Source organism: Lolium rigidum, chromosome 1, assembly GCF_022539505.1.
Source record: "Lolium rigidum isolate FL_2022 chromosome 1, APGP_CSIRO_Lrig_0.1, whole genome shotgun sequence".
Classification (NCBI taxonomy): Eukaryota; Viridiplantae; Streptophyta; class Magnoliopsida; order Poales; family Poaceae; genus Lolium; species Lolium rigidum.
In genome coordinates this window covers 193,005,441-193,026,501 of record NC_061508.1, presented here as the reverse complement: position 1 = coordinate 193,026,501, position 21,061 = coordinate 193,005,441, and the positions used below count along the sequence as shown (strand labels likewise).

At 46.8% G+C, this 21,061-nt stretch overlaps 2 protein-coding genes across 2 annotated transcripts; both read right to left on the bottom strand.

The window, feature by feature from the left end:
* Nucleotides 1-11,866: 11,866 nt before the first annotated feature.
* On the bottom strand, nt 11,867-16,155 carry LOC124687089 (DEAD-box ATP-dependent RNA helicase 42-like). The gene is made up of 3 exons (XM_047220935.1): nt 12,942-16,155; nt 12,429-12,733; nt 11,867-12,200 (listed from the first exon to the last, which is right to left on the bottom strand). The coding sequence occupies exon 1, from the start codon at nt 16,153-16,155 to the stop codon at nt 12,997-12,999; it is 3,159 nt and encodes a 1,052-aa protein (XP_047076891.1). The 3' UTR covers nt 11,867-12,200; nt 12,429-12,733; nt 12,942-12,996.
* A 781-nt stretch (nt 16,156-16,936) lies between these two features.
* LOC124682908 (THO complex subunit 7B-like) lies at nt 16,937-20,775 on the bottom strand. Its single transcript, XM_047217512.1, has 3 exons — nt 20,741-20,775; nt 17,495-18,122; nt 16,937-17,120 (listed from the first exon to the last, which is right to left on the bottom strand). The coding sequence occupies exons 2-3, from the start codon at nt 18,086-18,088 to the stop codon at nt 16,986-16,988; spliced, it is 729 nt and encodes a 242-aa protein (XP_047073468.1). The 5' UTR covers nt 18,089-18,122; nt 20,741-20,775; the 3' UTR covers nt 16,937-16,985.
* Between the last annotated feature and the right edge of the window lie 286 nt (nt 20,776-21,061).

Genomic DNA, 21,061 nt, shown 5'->3' with positions numbered 1-21,061 from the left:
CTAGCTTGTTGATTAATGGATGATTAGTTTCATAATCATGAACATTGGATGTTATTAATAACAAGGTTATATCATTATATGAATGATGTAATGGACACACCCAATTAAGCGTAGCATAAGATCTCGTCATTAAGTTATTTGCTATAAGCTTTTGATACATAGTTACCTAGTCCTTATGACCATGAGATCATGTAAATCACTTATACCGGAAAGGTACTTTGATTACACCAAACGCCACTGCGTAAATGGGTGGTTATAAAGGTGGGATTAAGTATCCGGAAAGTATGAGTTGAGGCATATGGATCAACGAGTGGGATTTGTCCATCCCGATGACGGATAGATATACTCTGGGCCCTCTCGGTGGAATGTCGTCTAATGTCTTGCAAGCATATGAATGAGTTCATAAGAGACCACATACCACGGTACGAGTAAAGAGTACTTGTCAGGAGACGAGGTTGAACAAGGTATAGAGTGATACCGAAGATCAAACCTCGGACAAGTAAAATATCGCGTGACAAAGGGAATTGGTATCGTATGTGAATGGTTCATTCGATCACTAAAGTCATCGTTGAAAATGTGGGAGCCATTATGGATCTCCAGATCCCGCTATTGGTTATTGGTCGGAGTGAGTACTCAACCATGTCCGCATAGTTCACGAACCGTAGGGTGACACACTTAAAGTTGGATGTTGAAATGGTAGAACTTGAATATGGAATGGAGTTCAAATATTTGTTCGGAGTCCCGGATGAGATCCCGGACATCACGAGGAGTTCCGGAATGGTCCGGAGAATAAGATTCATATATAGGAAGTCATATTCCAAGTTTGGAAATGATCCGGTGCATTTATGGCAGGTTCTAGAAGGTTCTAGAAAAGTCCGGAAGAAATCACCATGGAAAGTAGAGTCCCGGAGGGACTCCACCTTGCATGACCAGCCAACCCTAAAGGGGAGGAGTCCAAGGTGGACTCCCCTAGGGTGGCCGGCCAACCCACCTCAAGGAAAGGTGGGAGTCCCACCTTGGGTAGGACTCCCTCCTTGAGTAGGTTTCCCACATATGGAAGGTTTTAGTGTTGGGGTCTTATTCGAAGACTTGGACTAGAACTCTTGGGACTTCCACCTATATAATGAGGGGCATAGGAGAGGGGGCTGGCCACTTCAAGCCTCAGCCTTGGCCGCACCCCTTAGAGGGCCGGCGCCCAAGCCCCCTCTCTCCCCAAACCCTAGCGGTCTCTCTCCTCCACCACATCCCGCACGCTTAAGCGAAGCTCCGCCGGATTTCTCCACCACCACCGACACCACGCCGTCGTGCTCGTCGGATTCAAGAGGAGCTACTACTTCCGCTGCCCGCTGGAACGGGGAGGTGGACGTCGTCTTCATCAACAACCGAACGTGTGACCGAGTACGGAGGTGTTGCCCGTTCGTGGCGCCGGAAGCGATCGTGATCAAGATCTTCTACGCGCTTTTGCAAGCGGCAAGTGAACGTCTACCGCAGCAACAAGAGCCTCATCTTGTAGGCTTTGGAATCTCTTCAAGGGTGAGACTCGATAGCCCCTCGTTGCTACCGTCTTCTAGATTGCATCTTGGCTTGGATTGCGTGTTCGCGGTAGGAAAATTTTTGTTTTCTATGCAACGTTATCCTACATGGGGTACCACCACCTAGCTTCATCGCTCACCAGCATGCACCACCACGATCTTGCAATCACCATCATCAAATGCTTTGAGACACTGACATGCGGCCTAAAGGATGGAGACACACGACATCGCCGGAATGAGCAGCAGCAACTTCGCAGCCACGGAGAAACCCACCTCCACCACCGAGAGGCACTCATCGGCCGGACAGAGCAGTGGGGGCACACCAGGCGCTGGCTAGCTCGGCTGGGCCTAGATAGGCCCGTAAAGCCCCGACCGCAGTGCTGCGATAGGAAGGCCGCAACACCACCGCCGGTCTTCCCAACCTTGTCGTCGCCACCACCTCCAGACAGCTCCACGACCGCAGCGTCCAGCCCGCTCAAGCCTATCGGGCCAGCCCAAGCCCATCTACCGCTCAAGAACTCTAGACCATGGTTGAGCTAGTGGTCGGCGACCGCAACCGATGAGCCCCGCCGCAGGAGCGCCGCCGTCTTCAGCTTCTCCCGGCCGCGCCGGGCCAAGGCCTCCCAAGGAGCACCGCTGCATGGAAGGGGAGGGCCCTGACCGCCCTTCTATGGCACGGGTAAGGGCAAGCCGCCGACGTCTCCTGGGCTTCGCCCGACGACCTCTGCCGGTGGAGGCGATGGGGGAGAGAGGCTGGGAGGGTTGGCGGCAGCCGGATGAAGGCGGCAACGCCCGGTCGCCCTCAGGGGAGCGAGAGTGGGCACGAGGTGGGTGGGGTTTCGGTTTTCTAGATGCTCTAAAACAGGGCACCACAAACATATTTCTTCAACATATGTACAACAAACAAAGCCTTGACTTTACAAGAAAGACCCTACAAAGATTTTGGGAAAAGTAATATGGTCCCTAATCAACGTCTTAGTGAGCAATACTAACACCACACCGCTGGCCAAGTCCCTTTGCGAGTGGGGAAGCCACGCAACCACTGTGTCGAGGACAAGGACCCGCTCCTTGGTTGTGCCCGCCCAGCGTTTGTGCAGCCTACCCATGGCGGAATACACCGCGGGCTCCACCTGGTCGACGTGCTAGCGAGGGGATCTGGTGGCCATCACATCTATGTCGAGGATGCAGTCGACCGTGCCCATCCCGTTCATCGATCGCGTAGGAGCATGCATCGTTGATCTCGCGGCCTCTCGTCCGCGTCTGTGCACGTCTCCGCTAAGACAGCCAACGAACTATTCGCAGAGGCAACCAACGTTGTGCGGGGCCCACGCTGGTCGCCATACGAAAGGGGTTGGGGTGACGTGGACCGCCGGAGGGAGGGGATCAGGGCGGTTCCACGCACGGGTGAAGTTTCACCGTGACCACTGAGTTTTTGCATGGCTGGATTTGTTTTGAGCGCGCCGGATTGCTTGTCGTTTATTTGTGGTGTGCCATTGAGCATGTTTGGTCGTGACCAAAAATTACTTGCGCACATCTTATGATTGTGCGTTGGAGCACGACTTCTGTCATCCCACACCTAAATATAGCAGTTTCTTAAAATGCTGTTTTATTTTAATGCATTTGTTGGAGATGCCTATGTTTTGTTTCTAACCAACAGATGCCTAGACCCTTGGAGGTGTCGGCCACAAGCAGTAGCTCCTGGTTCAGCTAGTTGGGTGCGCGCCCAATTAGTTTACGTTGGTACTTGCGCACGTAGAGATTCTAGCTAGTCCCAGTCAACAGAGCCCCCGCAGATCCCGGGCTGCGCCCATCACCACCGGTCAGGGCCTGACCATTAGTGCAGGCTGTGCGTGCCATCAGCTGCAGTTGCTGCTCAGCTACCTGCCACCCACTGATGTTCCATCCATCCACCCACACGTGCACTGGCTTACGAACCCGCGGCTGCCATGCCTGCCTGCTCGCTCTCCTTCAGTTTTGCTCTCTAGCTCGGCTCGACCTATGGGCTATGTCTCGAGTTAAACTGGCTCGACTGGTTTAAAAATAGATACCTCAACTATATTAATATATAGGTGTATCTTTAACTAAAATCTATCTAGATACGTCCATCGATCGCATCCGCAACCACCTATCTCACCTTGTCGGCGCCCCTCTGCAAACTCTAGCCTCCTACAGTAGTCGCCATGGCTGGACCCGGCGTCGTCGCTCCCCTCCACCGTTTCGTAGTGCTCGTCCTGCGGCGTATCGAGCGGGCGCTTGTCCCGTGGCGCATCCTCGTCCCTCGTCGGCTCCATCGAGCCTCCCCATTGCGGCTGCCGAATAGGAAGTATCACGGCGTGCTCCAGCAATCTTGGGGCATGCGGGTGGCAGAGATTGCCAATCGCACCACCGGCGAGAGGAACTGGCCCGTCTCGTTCCACTCGGCAGCACATGCGGAAAAGGCCTACGACATCGCGTCGGTACAGTTCCACGGCACGGATATGAGGCTTAATTTTGCATTCGGCGAGTAGCTGGACAATGCTCCAGTCATCGACCGCCGCGCCGCGCGGGAGGACTAGGAAGCTGCATAGGTCGACGAGGAGTACATATAGGAGCTCCACAAGAAGCACCCAGAGCGGGTCGCGCAAGAGGCAGTTGCCTTCGAGCGGTACGCCAAGAAGAAGGCCACATGGGATGCCGCGAAGGTCGATGTGATGGCCGCCCGAGCCCATCCAAGGGAGCCGGAGGTCATTGACTTTGTCTCCGATCACAACGATGACTCCATAAAAAAATAATCGGCTAGATGTTTTCGGGCAGTGAGGATGAGTTTGAGTGGTAGGCTAGACTTCAGTGTAAGGTTTAGTATGTTTATGTACTAGTTTGAATCAACTTTGGAATGACATCATGTGAAATTGGAATGAATTTGTGTGAATTTGAGTTTTACTGGTTTACATTTAGGGGATCAGTTAGAATCGACAAAAGTTTAGAGAAGTAAATATACTCCTCTAAAATACTTGACCACATAAAGGCTAATTATAATGGATCGGTTAGAGCTGCTCTTAGCTAAGCTGTCTCTACATCCCTCCAGGTCAAACACCCCTGCCTATGTGCTTGCTTAGCTTGCAATTCGGTCCGTCTCCAAGTATACCATATTAAGGCTAGGAAATGTCTTTATCCTAACAGCGCTTCTCTGAACTACTCCTTTCGACGATTTAAATTAAAATTTGTCTAAATTTATTGAACCTGTGACAAATATTTAGTGTCAGAAATACTTGTCTATTTTTATTTGCTTCAGTTCTGTGTTTAGTTAAAGACAAACTTATAGGAGAGATGTGTAAATATTCCCAACGAGTTGGAACTTTGGCTCCTCCAGGCTCCAGAAGAATTAGGGAAAGGCATATATGTAGCAATAAAAAGAGGATACAAAAGTTTGTCCGTGGATTTTCGTTTTATAATGGCAAAACTTGAGCACTACAGAAACTGCTAGACTTCAGGTAGTAAGGCACCAGAGTATGACCTAGATATTCGCCATAGCTCCCAAACATTATTGCTTGCATAAGAATCTATGCTTGAAGGAAGGATTTTGCAGTTGCTCTTTAACATTTTATATCTTATCTTGGTGACATGATTTAGAGATAGACATGCCTTTTCAGCAATTTGCATACATTTTATCCGGCAGGGGCTGAGGGCATATTGTTTTTTTTTACTAAACACGAGCTACTAGCTTCCAGGAGGCATTCATTTATAATTAACTAGGGATCATGCTCTACAAACACGAGCAGAACTGAGAACTTGAAGCTGCTCCAGCGTTTTAAGGAACGTGTCTGCATTCATATATAGCACATCAAACGGTCTTAGGTTTTCACATAGGGATGGACCAGCCAAACGGTTTTTAAAGATTTACAAGGTTAGTCGATCTTGTACGTCTTTGATTTCTGTGATTTTCTCACGGAAGTGTATTTTTCATTTTTTTAAGGAGAGTTTTCTTTCTAATTCGGGAAAACCGCAGGGACGGTCCTAATTCTTTTCCCATATTTTCAGATGAGTTTGTGTTCTTTGAAATTGCATATTCAGATTCTAAATCTTTCGTAAGTGATTCACGCGAGGTTTTAAATTGGTTTGACTGGCGTTGACCGGTGCCACACTAGTAGTAGCAGTAGGGCCCAGAAGGTTCCTGCCAGACGGGCATATTTCCAAAAAGAACCCCAAGTTGAATTTCTTTTCCAAACGACGGTCCTCGAGTACTACTTTTTTATTGCAAACAATGACCAATTGTTTTGCAAATGGCATCCCTGGTGTTCTCCCCCACTCGGTGACCAGTACGACACCGCCCTGCTCATCCGCTCTTGCCCCACCTCGGCAAGGTGGCTGGCCAACTTCTCCAGACCCATGTGCATGTGAACGGCGTCGCCCCTACTCATCTGCATGTCCCCGCCTCGGCAAGGAGGCCGAAAACTTCTCGCAGGTGAGCCACAATGCCCCTACTTGTCCACCTGTGTCCGGCCTCGGCAAGGAGACTGGCCATCTTCTCCAGAGCCCCTCGCAGGAAAGCGCTGCCTTGCGACGGAGGAGGTGGCCACATCCGTCAGTGAGCTGCCATTGTTCTCTGTGTGTTGGGCTACGACGGCTCATCCTAGGGGTGCCGGAAGGTGTGTGCCCTGGCGACGAGTTGGCTCAGTGAGGCGCGAGCAGGGGCGGCAGAGGTACTGCATGCGAGCAGCGAAAGAGAGGAGGGCGGCGTATGGACGTCAGCTGAAGCGGGCGTGCGAGCAGGGGCGGCAGAGGCACCGCGCACGAGCAGGGGAAGAGTAGGGCGACCCGTGGCCCGCATCTGAAGCAGGCGATGCGTGACCGAATCGAACGACGCCCAGTTGGAGCGAGCAGCATGGGCAGGCATGGGCGCCAGCCAACGAGAAGAAGATAGATAGAGTCAACGCGAATATAACCTGGGGGCATTTTTGCAAATAGACATGTCTGGTCTGTACCCCCTTTCGGACCCCTAGTGTCTACGTGTCCATGGTCAAAATGCCACATAGACAGGTTAAAGTGGTCAAAGCAAAATATGACCTCACATGAAAAAATTTAGGACCCGGATGTGCAATTTCAAAGAAAAGAGACTCTATGAAAGCATGTGAAAAGAATTAGGACCGTTCATGCAGTTTACTCTTTAGCTTTCTATTAATAGAAACCACATGTGCTCGCTACAAGTTATTGTTACCTAAACTAAAGATTCGCCCCACCTCCTCACCACCGCTACCGCCAGATCCCCTCGCCGCGGCGGTGGCGGCTCCCCTCGTCGCCGAAGGTGACTTGGTGCGGTGGAAGAAGGAGTCCGCCCTGGAGCTGCTAGGGTGGCGAGGGTCGGCGAGTTGCTGATCTGTGACCAGGGCGGTGACCATGGGTCGGGGTGGTGGTAGAGACCTTCTCCGGCGGTGCCATGGACAACGACGGATGCAGGGTTAAGGGGAAGTGGTGTTTGGACGAAACCTAGATTTGATCTAGGTGGATCTCCCGTGCCGCCTACCCAGATCTTCTTCGGTGCATGGTATGGTTGAATCCGGTCGAGGGTCGTCCCTGCGTTGTTGCCACCTTTCCTCCTGCTTGCATGGCCACCGATTGGGTTCGGTGCGAAAGTTAGAGCAAGGTGCCAACATGTGGTATGGGGGCTGCTCGCACGGGTTGAATAAAAGCGGTGATCCTAGGGTTCCTCTTGCAATAAACGAAGATCTACTTGATGCATGTCCTCTGGATTTGGCTAGAGTGTTGAGTTCCGGAAGGCTCCGCCAACAAATGTAACATAGCACCTTATGCCTGGAGTTTGCTGGATCGATGGTATTAGGTCGTCTGCACTCATGCATTTATTTCGACCATTTGGTTTTAAAGGGAGCGGCGTGAAGCTCTATTATGTGTTTCCATCAGATGGGCCCATGGTGAAATCAGAGACGGAGAATATCATGAAGGCCGGTTTCGAGAACTAGCGATGGAGGTTCGAGTCTCTATGATGTCGAGGGACTTGCTTGGTATTCTGAGTTTCACAGCAGCAGTATGCAAGTGGGGCCCACAACACAAGTAAAGTTCGTAGTATTACCTTTCAGGGTGAAAATCCAAGGTATGGCCTTAATTGGTTGTGCCTAGCAAAGGCATTGTTGAAAACATTATTTTGAGAGCGGGGACTATCTTCAGGGTGAAAACCTAAGATCTTTGATCGGGCGACGACGACGCTTGTGCACTGTTCTTTTCTTGGAGGCGTCGCTTTTGGAGAGCCTGAAATTCAGGTATTATCTTGGTGGTGGATGTACTGTTGCTGCTAGGGCCAGAATACAGTAGAGGGCTTTATTTTCTTAGTTTTCTTTTCCTTTTTTTGGTTGCGTGCATCCGTAGTAAGTTATTGTGTTTGTTGCAGAGGTTGTGTGTAATTCATATCTTTCGATATTAATATATTCTCTTTACCAAAAAAATAGAAGAAAAAAACTACTTTTATCTAGGGAGCATGGGATTTCCTCGTGGGTTCTCTCAAGGAAGTATATACTCCCTTCCTCCGTTCCCAGTCCTTTCTATCCGAGATTAAGTCAAAGTTGAAGTTTACAAAGTTCATCAATTTTTTAGGGAAAATATAAACATATACAATGTAATATCTATACCCTTAGAATATATTTTCATATTATATATATTTAATATTATGGATGTTGATATTTTCTTATTGGCCAACTTGACAAAATTTAACTTTAACTTAAGCTAGAATGCGAATTAAAGAAATGGAGGAAGTATGAAAGACGGAAAGTTAAGATGAAAAAGGTGTACCTAGAGGTGAGACTTAGCAAGTCTCCAATTTAAGTGCTATAATGATTTTATGGAAAATCTTCATTATTTTTGCCTGATCTAATATTATAGTACTACCTGCGTCCTAATGAATAAGGCTTGTATTAATTTATAAAGTCAAACCCTATAAAGTATGATCAATTTTTCAAAAATTTAGTAACATGCAAAATACAAAATCAGTATCATTTGATACATCATGAACTATTTTTTCATATCATATTTATAGAATATCGTATTTGATGATAAATTTTCTTTAAAGTTTGGTCAAATTTTACTTGTCTTGACTTTTTTTAAAAAGAAATATAAAGCTTATTCAGTGAAGAGGAGGGAGTACTGTTCAGTTAATTAACCAAATCGGTTCCTTTCGCATGACCTACTCGCCTTACGTGATCTCCAAAATCAAAATTATGTGTTTTTGTTCGTCATAGGACTAATAGCGGCGGTGACAGATAAGTCGTCCGACGAGTTTCCAAATACTTCCTCGAAATCATCACCGTCCAAGTGTGTATGCATGATGGTTGCACAGGGCCGACTGGCCGAGACCAAGTTAGACCGAGTATAGTATATGCACAGATACAACTTGGAATCGGCAGTTCAAGCAAAGTCTATTCCAATAACGTAATCACTTTATATCCTATGTATATGTCAACGCCTATGTAGATCTATGGTTATAATAATATATTTGCTTGTTAAGTTATGCTTCAATGACTGTGCGCACTACTGAATATAATTAATTTATCACATACGGAGTACAGTATCATACAAGCAGCAAGTTTACAACGTCTGCAAGCGACTTAGATTGCTGTCAAGAGGAGGTGACAGCTCCTCGACCCATCATTTGGGTGATTTTCCGCGCGGCCGGCCTCCCCACTTTGAAGACCACGTTGTTCCGGTGCTTTCAAAGGCACCAGAAATCGAGAGTGATTGCAGTCCAAAATTTGCACCTCTCTTTCCTTGCCGCCGTCCGGCTCACCCACCAGTGTTTGGTCACCGGCCAGGAGTTCGTGGCCAAACCTCGCGGGCTACCACACACCTCGAAGTGACTACTCTCGAAGTAGCAACAATAGTGGCGCTAAAGTGAAACATACCTCGTGTAGTCATTTACTATTGGCCGCGGTGGCAGGGCCTTTCTCATGGAAATCAAGGAGTACAGTAGTGTTTCTCACTTGTGGGAATCGACAGTAGTACGTGTTGATAGCATTTCTCGTAAGAATGTCACAATATTTTGTTGCGGAGTTCAGAGAGGTTGAAATAAAGTAGAGATTCCCTTTTCTAGGGAATTGAAGTATAGATTCCTTGTTTCAAATCAAAAGGGGAGATCTTCCTTGGTGAATGGACAATTCGTTCACGTCTCATGGATCTCTTTTTAGGTCTATTTTACAAGATGACGGTTAACTTAGGTCGCTACATTTCTTATTGCGTTGTTGTTATACGAGTTCACTAAACAGCGTGCTGCCAACAGGATAACTGTTTATAAAAGAAGACCGCCTTCTGTGTGTGTTCATCGGATGACAAAAGGCGACGTTACTTATGTGTGTTGTTCATCGGATGTATCGTGTATGACAGCACGAATGACAAAATAAAATGAGAAGGAAACATGGACTTCAGACTTACCAAGAAGAAGCAGAACTCTCCACCTACAGCTATCGCAACGCGAGTTCACTACAATCATGCATACTCCAGCGATGCGGGAACATTCTTTTTTTTTCATAACTGTGTTGCTTCAGAATGTGGTGTATGAGTTTGTACATTACTCTATGATCCGTCATAAGCCAAATCCAGAACAAGGTTGAACGTACCAGGAACTTTTTCATAAGTTCCAGCGATGCTAGAGTCTGCAACAACCTTCTGCATAAATGGGGTAGATACGGGGCTAAGGCGTTGAGTGTTATCATGCCGCCGAAGTAGACCTGTTATTTTTGGGCCCAGCTTTACGCGTAGGCTCGGTGGATTGCAATACTTCTAAGACTTCTTTATTTATTAATAAAAATGACAAATCTTTTACCTTGTTTAGAATGAATAAATAAATAAACAGGGTAGGAACTGTAACGATCAAACCCAGTTGGATAACTCACCTATTTACCAGAGTGGATCCCAGCTATGCTGAGCTAGACTGCTGAGCATCTCTGAGTCACCAAGATGCAAGTTCCGAACAATCTTGAAGCCTAGATCACGTGGGGAGGAAGTATTAAGATTTGATACAAACCCATATGCAACTCATAGACCCAACATGATTTTGTTCTAGCAGTTAAGTACTCCCTCCGATCTCTTTTAATTGACTCGAATTTAGCACAACTTTCTACTAAATTTGGTCAATTGAAAAAGACCGGAGGGAGTAGCTGTGCTGGAAAATACGTGGTTCACATCAGTTGCAGCTCAGCTTACGAAATGGAAACGGTTTGGAATCCACCCTATGATGTATTGCTGGCGATTGTAAAGAAGCATCGACTGTGTGATTGTATTCAATTAAAACACGGGTTTTATTTCAACTCTAATCGGGTTACAGTCTCATGGATCAAATGCACATGAGTAAGTTCATGTCATATTACGGGCTCAATAGCTATTCATAACTGTTTTTGTCTCCATGACCACTTGATAAAATGTGGAAGAAAGTAGGGGAAATGGCCAATACTACGGGAAGAATTCCTCTTTCGCTTATAGGTATTGTAACTGGTATTCATGTGATTGGTTTAGTAGGTGTTTTCTTTTACAGTTCATATTTTGGATTGGGTTCATCTCTATAGTAATCGGAGGGACCAGATTGTAAATATGAAAAAGTAGGAGCATAGCGGATTAGCGCGGAAAGGACCCGCGGAATTCTATGTGCCAGGAATGTGATAAGGAGAAAATATATTAAACTGTGTATCAAATAACCATCAGATAAGTTGTCCGTAAAATTCAGGGATTAAACTCGACTATGAGAAGAAGAAGAAAAACGTCTCACCAGCAGCTCAATAAGCAAAGTCCTTGATACCAAATGGCAGTAGCCAGCCATCTCCAATTGTTGGAGATCGTCTTCAATTTGAAGGCTTCACAGAGTACAAGGTCCATTTGGATTGGCGACAGCAAAGTTGCAGCTACCCCTTACCTCCCCCGGCCAACAGAGGGCTAATCTCCCTGCTTTCCCATGCCCTGGACTGGTCAGCGCCCAAGGAAGTGCACATGTCACGGTAAGGGCACTCCTTGGTGTAGAACTTCTTGAAGCGCCGCCCCCTTTACTCCTTGCCGCTGCTGGAGACGTTGTCTCTTGGCACCACAGAGCAACCCCTAGCTGAAGTCCACAAACTCTTATGGTCAGTGTGATCATTGACTAGGCCAAGGTACCGCAAGGCAGCAGCTGCCTGTAGGGTATGGTGATGCACTGGAAGCGGCTCTGCGAACTTTCAGCACCATGCAACTAGAGAGAAACTAAACGAGACGAGCTGAGTCTCCTCACGTTTGCTACACGAATGCAGCTGATGGCTGACGAGCTTGGGCATGGGCATGGGGAGCAGAGGGTGCTTGATGCGGATGCAGAAGAAGCAGGGGACATGCCAGCCTGAGCTCACTGATATCCTACCCTTTCGAAACAAACATCGTCTGCACAACTCAATCAAGTCGCAACATCATGGTTGTTCGTACAAAGGGGAAGAGGCAACAGGTCCAGTAGCACTAGCAACTCGGTACAGATCAGGGATACTAGCACAAACAAACAACATTAATTGATGGGATCTGTAACATTCCGGTGTAACCTGCTGCCACTGAACTGCAGCAGCGAACTGTTTGATAATAACTTGCCCAATCTTTCTCTGCCTCGATGAAAATATGGGGCCTAGCCTCCGAGACCACCAGTAGCTGCACCACCTTAAGAGCATGATCCTCAGCTTGCCACATCTGAAGACCAAAACAAGAACATCATCATGTCTGTAGAAGCATCATGTTTACACTTTTGAAACATATATGAAACAGACTGAATCACATTCAAAATGTAAAAGTGACAACAATCTTAAACAAAACCACAATGTAGTGTCTAGTTTCTACGACATATAGCATCTAACAGTGCACAAGTAACATGGATCCAAATTAAGTGCATCCATCCATGATCACCCTGAAGGGGTAAACCTTCAAAACTGCACCAGAAAACTTGGCGCCTTCTCTGGTGTTAAAGTTTTCACTCAAAGCAGTGAACAGTGGGTGGAGGGCTGCCACGGCCTCCATCAAAAGAGGACTATATAGAATAGAAAGGCGGCTACCGCCAGCATTCTAAAACCTTCTGTCCAAAGGCAACCAAAATTTGTTAATAGAATTGAAGAAAATGTAAAAATGATCAAGGATAACAATTGCTGGCTGCCTGGGTTAGATTAAAATGTTAGTTGTAAATCTGGGTAAGTCCAACAATTGGATTGTGATCCGCAAACCATTGTAAGCTGCAAATAGACAAAGAAGCTAGTAAGTAAACAAGAATATGCAAGCAAAAAATAACAAAAACTTAGTAATAGGGTAGTCAGACACAAGACAAGAAATTTGAATACATAAGTTGGGAATAAAATGAACTGGCATGCACAATTTTCTATATCACGCCCACACACAAGCAGCCAATGATTAATCTATGACTGTTACATTAATTCTCCGTACCTTCCCAAGAAAATACTTCTCCAGCACTGATCCATTTTGGTATATGTTCTGCAGATCAAACAACGTACTTTCCGGTTTGAGCAGAACCAGGAAGATTGAGCGCATGGTTTGCACAATCCTCAAGGACACGCTTCAGTTCTGCTTTTGCCTTCTTCACCGAAGATTCGTTGGGACCCTCAATATACAGGTACAGCTTGCGCTCGTTAGCACCAACAATTCTGCCTTGAGGAATAAAGGTTCCCCTTGTAGTAATTGCAGCTCCAGTCCATTCCTGAATAGGACCCAATGTATCTTTGTGAGTGATCTTCCAGCGAGCATTTTGTGGGAAATCATTAATCTCAAGCTCAGCATCATAGTGTTCTGGAACTGCATGGCCCTGTATCCTTGCCAGATTTTGTGCTAAGTTCCTTGCAGCATCAAGTGCACGTTCTGTGGCATCATTGTTTGGTTGGTTAGGTGTAACCAGTATAGGAAGCAAGGAGCCTGCAGCTGTTGCTTGCTGGTTGGCAATACTAGCAGCCCTGGCTACAGCTAGAGCAGCGGCTTGAGCAGCGGCAAGAGATTGTGCTGCAACGTCATCTCCCTGTCTGTGTACACCTCCTTCCTCCTCGGAACCTGAATCTGAATTGTCCTCATATCCATGAGCTCTTCCCTGAGCCCTTCTCGCGGATTGTCGTGCTTCCTCCTCTTCTCTGTTGAACTTGAAACCACTTCCACCATATCCTGTTCCATGGGCCTGCTCTGTTCCCTGCCTCACCTTTGACATAAATCGATCCGCTAAGGCTTTCAGGTCCTCTGGAATGGCCTGTTCAGATAGTTCTAAAGCCTTAACAAGGTCTGGTGCATAGCGTTCCTCTTCCTCAGAGATAAATGTCACAGCACAGCCCTTCCTACCAGCCCGGCCCGTTCGCCCAACACGATGAACATAGTCCTCATAATGATTAGTGACATCATAATTGACAACAATCTCAAGATCTTTCACATCTAAACCCCGAGCAGCAACACTGGTAGCGATCAGAAGGTTGCATACATTACTCTTGAAATCAGCAAGAGTTGATTCTCGGTCATTTTGATCCTTTCCACCATGCAGAGATAAACATGGGTATCCGTGCTGGAACAGCTCTTTCAGTAGTGAATCGCATTTTTCTTGCGAGTGTACAAAAACAAGAATTTTCCCCTTTGTAAACCACTCCCCAAGCAACTCCAACAGCCTAAAGAACCTTTCACTGTCTGGCCGCACCTCAACCAGTTGTGTGATATCTTTGTTCACAACACTCCTCCCACCCATCAGAACCTCAACAGGCTTTGTCAGCACCTTACGTGCCAGTATCTCCACCTGTCGTGGAAAAGTGGCAGAGAAAAGGACAGTCTGCCTATCTGGACGGGTGTTCTGAACTATTCGAGTAATCTGAGGTTCGAAACCCATATCAAACATCCTATCAGCTTCATCCAACACCAAGAAGGACACTCTTCTAAGGTTGGTAATCTTGCCACTGCTAGTGCAAAGGATATCAATCATCCTCCCTGGTGTACAAACAACAATTTCAGCACCCCTCTTCAGCTCACTGATCTGCTGAGCAACCCCAGAACCTCCGTATATAGGAACACAGTTGATGCCAAGCACCTTAGAGAACTTTTTGATATCAGAATATATTTGCAGCACCAGCTCTCTGGTAGGAGCCATGATGAGCCCAATAGGGCCATCCCCAGGCACAACAGGCGGTTGGTCTTTGACATGCCTCAGCATTGGCAAGACAAACGCTAGAGTCTTGCCAGAACCAGTCTTTGCAACCCCTATGCAATCGCGTCCACTCATTATGATTGGTAGTGCCTGTGCCTGTATAGGCATTGGTTTCTCAAAACCAAGCTTCTTGATGGTGTCAAGTAGCTTACTTGTCAGACCGCTCTGTATCCACATCTTTATTGGCTTGGGAACGTCTTTCCCATGCACCTTGATCTCCAACAGCTTCCGGTAGGCTGCCACTTCCTCAGCTGACATCCTTGTAATATCCTTCACCTCGATATAGAAATTCTTGCGGAATGGCTGGTAATCAATCTTGGAATGGTCAACAATAACCAACTTCTCTGCCTTTGTCTTCTTGACACGCTTCATGAACTCTGCATCATCCTCGTCATCCGACCCAGCCTCGTTGTTATCACTGTCGTCATAATCAGAGTCAGAGTCATCCCCTTGCATAATTCTCCCCATTCCCTTCACGAGTGCTTTCTTATCCCCATTACTCGTGTCATCCTTATCATCCATGCCTCCTGCATTGGCAACAAGCACGATCTCCATGGCTGGTGCGGCACTCTCCAGCTTTGCAACCTCTGGCAACACCATGGAGTTCATGAACGCGTCGAGGGGGTCAATCTCATCCTCCTCCATATCAGCACCACTATTTCCATCATTACCCAGGAGGTTAGGGGTGTCAACATCAATGGCACCGCTGCCAGCGCCACCATTCTCCTCCGACTTCTTCACATCCCCCTCATCCAACTTATTTGCATCCTCCTCATCCGACTCCTCACCATCCAAGGTCCACTTCTTCCCAGACTCACCTCCACCATCAGCATCAGCGGTGGCAGCAGCACCGCTGGATCCATCCTGCAGCTGCTGCTCGCGGCGTTTCTTCTCCTGCCACTCCTTAACGCGGCGACGGCGGCGCTCCATCTCGTCGTCGAGCTGCTGCTGCTCAGCCTCCATGTCCTCCTCCTTCTTCTTCTGCCGCCGCATCTGCGCCTCCTCCCCATCGTCCTCCTCCTCCTCCGCCCTGGCCAGCGGCGCCGCCTCCGGCTCCACGTCGCGGTGGTGGTGGTGGCGCGAGGACCGGCGGCGGCGCTTGCGGTCGCGGTCTTCGTCCTCCTCCTCGTCGACCGCCTCCCGCCTCCTCGATTTCTCCTTCTCCTTCTCCCTGTCGCGCTCCTCGCGACGCCGCTCCCGCTCCCGCTCCCGCTCCCTCTCCTTCTTCTCCTCCTTCTCCGCCCGCTCCCGCGCCTTCCGCTCCTCGCGATCCCGCTCCTTGCCACCGTGGTGGCGGTCGGGATCTCGGTCCCGCTCCCGCTCGCCGTCCCTCTCGTCCCTGTGGTGGCGGGAGGAGGAGCGGTCCTTGTCGCGGTGGCGGCGGGAAGAGGAGGAGGAGTGGTCGCGTTTCTTGTCCTTGTCCCGGTGGTGGTGCTTGGACGCGGCGGCCCGCTCTTCGTCGCCGGAGGACATGCTGGCGGCGGCGGTGGCGGGCGGCGAACGCAGAGCTCCGGCGACGCGGAAACCCTAGATGCGATTGTGTGGTGGGTCTGGGAAGTTACGATTTTTTTTTTTCGCCTTTTCCTCGAACTGACGATATTTACGAACAGGTTATCGAGGCGGTGAGTCTGCACCGACTCTGGCTGGGTCACCGACTACCAGGGGGAAAGAGATTAAAACGGACGGTGTTTCTTTCCCCTTTTACCTCCGAAAAATACTCCAAGTCGGATACAGATACAATTCGGTATTACACGGAGATACAGATTGTTCATGTCATAGTACATGAAACTGAATATCCCACTCGGAGTAGGACTCCAACCAACCTTCCGGCAAAAAGATAAGGGAGAATAACTCTCAGTACACAAAACTTGTTACAATTTGGTGTGGAAGCTTTCACAAGACAATACTTCAGTATATCTGTCAAAAATATACCAATATACTTCAGTAGATTCAGAACATGAGAAAAATAGACATTCACTACTCAAACACTCTGACAGACTGCTCCCACTACAAACCCTAGCAAAAGCAGCACATTGTTGGCACCGCCGGTTGCCTTAAATAATTACGCTAGTACAAGTTACAATCCAGAGGTGGGGACTTTAGGCCTCAATGTATTCTTCTTTCTCTTCATACAAACAAGGGAACAGTTTCACCGTCCATTGCAGCTTACAGCCGAAAAATAAAAACATCACGCTCAAAAGGGGTCATCTCCTACAAAGTACTACTAATAAAGATACAGTGCCCTCAAACTAAGAATGTTTGAGCGTGCAGGGTATAAAACTCGCTAGTGCTAAGATAACTCATCAGTCTACAGCCATTGCATCTGAAGCACCGCCGCTGCCCTCCTCTATGCTCATCTTTGGTTCTTCAGTGGCGGCTCTCAGCTCATCTGCTATGCTCCTTTGCTCATCTTCAATAGAGATTTGCAATTCTTCCACCTGTAACAGGTAAGTACAACATTAGAGAAGGCATTATGCAGACTATTCTGGATCCAGGCAATATGCATATGCCATGGCTTAAAGCTAGACGGAAAAGCGCATGATTTGATTATAAAATGAAGAAACCTACTTTAAAATTTCAGTTTCGAGCTACAGTTAAATGGATGTTAGGAGGGTAAGGTTCGATTGGTAGGAAATAGCTGCATCTCCTACTCCCAAAATGTTGGTGACCGCTGATGTAAAATTCAGTAATTGGTCATGTATGATAACCAGGCTAGTGCCATTTCAACTGATATTCTATGACTCACTCTTAGATAGGTGAGGTAAGATGTTAGTTTGGAAGTAGTAAAAGAGAACATCAACCATAAACTCACCACATGCAGAAGAAGAGCAAACTGCTTCTTCCTAAGCTCTAATGTCCTTGTACATGCTGCACTCTCAGCCTCCAAATTAGCTATCTCCTTCTCAAGATCAGCGATGAGTTTCTCGGTTTCTGACCGCGGAGGCTGCATGGAAATCAGTTTTCTGATCGCTTCACACTCCTCTTTGTGCTGCCTCTCGATCTTGCTTTGTTCAAGCTGCTTCTTAAGAACCTCAATATCAGTCTGAGCTTGCAAGATTTGTCGCTGGATCTCAACCTGCAGCTCATTGAAGCTCTCCTTCTCCCTAACGTTTGCATCAACTACAGCCTTGCTTTTAAGAAGAGGCAGCTCGAAAGTGTTAATTTCCTGTAGAAAGGCCTTGTACAGCTTCTCACAGTCACTTGTATTGTCTGCATCCTTCTCAACCTCAGTGGCGAAGGACATGAATTTCTTTTGGAGCTTCTTTAGGGGTGGTTCACCCCTGGTAGTTGTAGTCCTGGTCAGAAGCCGGTGCTTAATAATTGCATCATCCTCATGAGGCCCAAATGCATAATGTGCAGACATGTCTTCACCCCTTCCAGCAACTCTCCTCCCTTTGGTAAGCATTTCACAGTTTGAGGGATCCAACAATTGCACAATGCTGTGAACAAAAGAAACTGTATTATTTATCTATCACCAGTTAATTCAGCCGTTTTAAATTATAATGCACCTACAGAAAATGCACATGAACACGTGATATCCGTAAACTATAGGAATAAGCGGACTTTTCATCTGCAAGTACATGAACATTTTCTGTAACAACACCTAGCAAAATTGCAGACACCTTAGAAAAATGCACAGGTCCGGATCTATATCCAGGAATGCTTGGTAACAGATTGAAACACAATCTGAAGAAAACACGACTCACACAAAATTAAGTTAGCCACCCAACCCAACCGAAACATAAAATCAATTCTTGATGGGCATAACCCACTAAGCTGGATAAGTCATCCATTTGGGCTCATCTCTCTTAGCCAAGTTCTTTCCCTTTTTATTTGTCAAAGCCAGTCAGCTGTGAGCCCATGGTTTGTTTGACTGACAGCTGAGAAAAATCGACTTTTGAAGGATTATAAGGTAGGTAATTGTCAAACTTTTTCTTCATTTTTTTTCCTGGTACAGGGTTTAAGAGAGGTTGTTGATACCATTGCAGCTGCAAAATACAGTTTTGTCAATAGAACAACATAGGATTACTGATATAAGGCGCGTGATTTGCACGTCCATAGTTAAGTACTCAAGTAGGAGTGTATGATAGCACAAAGAATAAAAGGTAATAATTCGAATTAGGTGGGTAGCTTAATAAAGGAGTTTTAAAACACAATTTATAACATGGATATGCATATTTTGAAGAACATGCACCCATACAATATTCTAACAGATCAAACATGCATGAGCTTATCCATTTCTAAAACTGTTCTGGTTAGTCCAAACTTGATTTTTGGTAAGGATTATATCAGTACCTAATGAAGCTTCCAGGCAGCAATGATATATACTTTGCTAGTAAATCACTTTTCTTGCACATAGGCTGTGTGAGTTGTGCGGTTGAAAAGTATACCCATCTAGCTTGTTTTCTGTATTTAGGCAAGCAGCACAAATGGAATACGTGGTGGAATCTGGTGGCTTATGTAGCTGGTCCAATGCCCGAGAATGCCTGCCTTTGTGCCTTCCACGGTTCCATCCTTAAATTGAGTGCATCCAACGGCTAATATCTACTGTTATCTGTGCACTATATGGTTGTATAGATAAAACCTTGCAGGAAGAGATCTATGACTAACTAATGTTTTTGGGCTTCTAAACACAATTTTAGGAATAAAATCCATATGACTGACTGTTTGACTCAAGTAAACTGCAGGCTTTGGCATGGTCAACATTTATTACTTTAAATAAGTTGACTAAACACAATTTTAGGAATAAAATCCATATGACTAACTGTTTGACTCAAGTAAACTGCAGGCTTCGGCATGGTCAACATTTATTACTTTAAATAAGTTGATTTTTTCTGTAGCCAACTCAAACAACACTAAGTACATTTAACTATACAAAGCACCAAGCAGAAAAAAATGAGGGTGCAAAACTACGCTCAGGTCCAAATAACTGATCTCGGCTAGAACATAAAGCAAACCCGGACAAATTTATCTCTTAAGTTATTCGTTCAAGCATCTACCAAGAACCAAGCGAAGAAGCTATTTAGAGAGCATAGAAATGTGCTATCACGGATAGTGATCTCAGTTTACCTCCTAGAAATCAGTGACAGAGGCAGGATTCAGTTGTTGTGTGGTATAGATAAAATATAACCCTGGAGGAACACTAGTATGACTTGCTCATGCTTTTGTCTTTCTGAAAACAAATTTAGTAATGTCCATATGGCTGACAGTTTGACTCAGGTAAATTGCAGGCTTCAGCATGGTCAACATTCAGTACTTCACATAATTTAAGCTTTGTTCTAGCCAAATCAGACAGCTCCAAGTGGCTTAAACTATACAAAGCACGAAGCAGACAAAAAAAATTGAGAGTGCAAAACATGACTCAGGTCCAAGTAACTGATCTCGGTCAGAACACAAAGCAAACCAAACCAGGACAAAATTATTGTCGAAAAGCATTGTATCTAAGAAGAACCAAGCGGAGAAGCTATTTAGAGAGCACAGAAATGTGCAATTGCAGAGAAGCTATTTACAGAGCACAGAAATGTCTATTCGCTGGGATTTGGATGCTGGCGCCCGCCCAGCGTTGTACTTGCCCTAAGAAGAAGCAGGCGAAGAAGCTATTTACAGAGCACAGAAATGTGCAATTGCAGAGAGCGATCTCAGTTTACCTCCTAGAACCCAGTGATGGAGGAGGTGTTCCATCACGCCGTGACCTAAAATTAATCGGCTACTAATGCGTGATTCCTACGGGTTATTACTAGCTGGAGAGGAAGATACTAGTGTTTCTGGGGCCGATTGGGTGGCCAGTGATGGAAAATAAGATTACACCAGCTTGGGCATCTTCTCCCTGTATTGCTACTGGATAAAAAAAAACAGGTCCTTATTGGGTGGAAATATAATTGAGTGAATTGTATCTTAATGGGAGGCACCCAGCAAGTTAGAGCATCATAGAGCCCAGAGTGTTTGACCAGGTCAGCAAATAAGTTCACATTTGACAAACCAGTTCCCCTTAATCTCCCGAGTCCCTTTTCCATCTGAAAACCTAGAACTTAAAGGGGCGCAAGGAGCGAAGCTTTACCTGGCGGCGGCGGCGGCGCCTCGGGCGGATGTGAGGCGGCGCTAGTAGAGGAGCGGGTAGGAGGTGCCGCAGGGGAGTGCGCGTCGGGGGAGGAGGGCTGGGCGCCGGCGCAGCAGAGAGGTTGAGGACGCAGATCGCTGAGACGACGGGAGCCGACGGAGGAAGCGAGCGATGGTCCCAGGAAAGATGGGCACGGATCCAGTGCGCTAAAGGTTATTTGGGCCGAGCCGCCTACCAGCTGTGCTACTAGAAAAACCAAGGCAAATACTATTCTCCGCCTAGTGCCGGTTCTAGTATCTGGCTTGCCGCACAGGCTCTGGT

Bases quoted from the DNA above. Each gene is read 5' to 3' on its own strand.
- LOC124687089 (XM_047220935.1), bottom strand. From the start codon at position 16,155: ATGTCCTCCGGCGACGAAGAGCGGGCCGCCGCGTCCAAGCACCACCAC.
- LOC124682908 (XM_047217512.1), bottom strand. From the start codon at position 18,088: ATGCTTACCAAAGGGAGGAGAGTTGCTGGAAGGGGTGAAGACATGTCT. The intron at 17,121-17,494 runs GTGAGTTTATGG...TACCTGTTACAG, and splicing joins TTGCTCTTCTTCTGCATGTG to GTGGAAGAATTGCAAATCTC.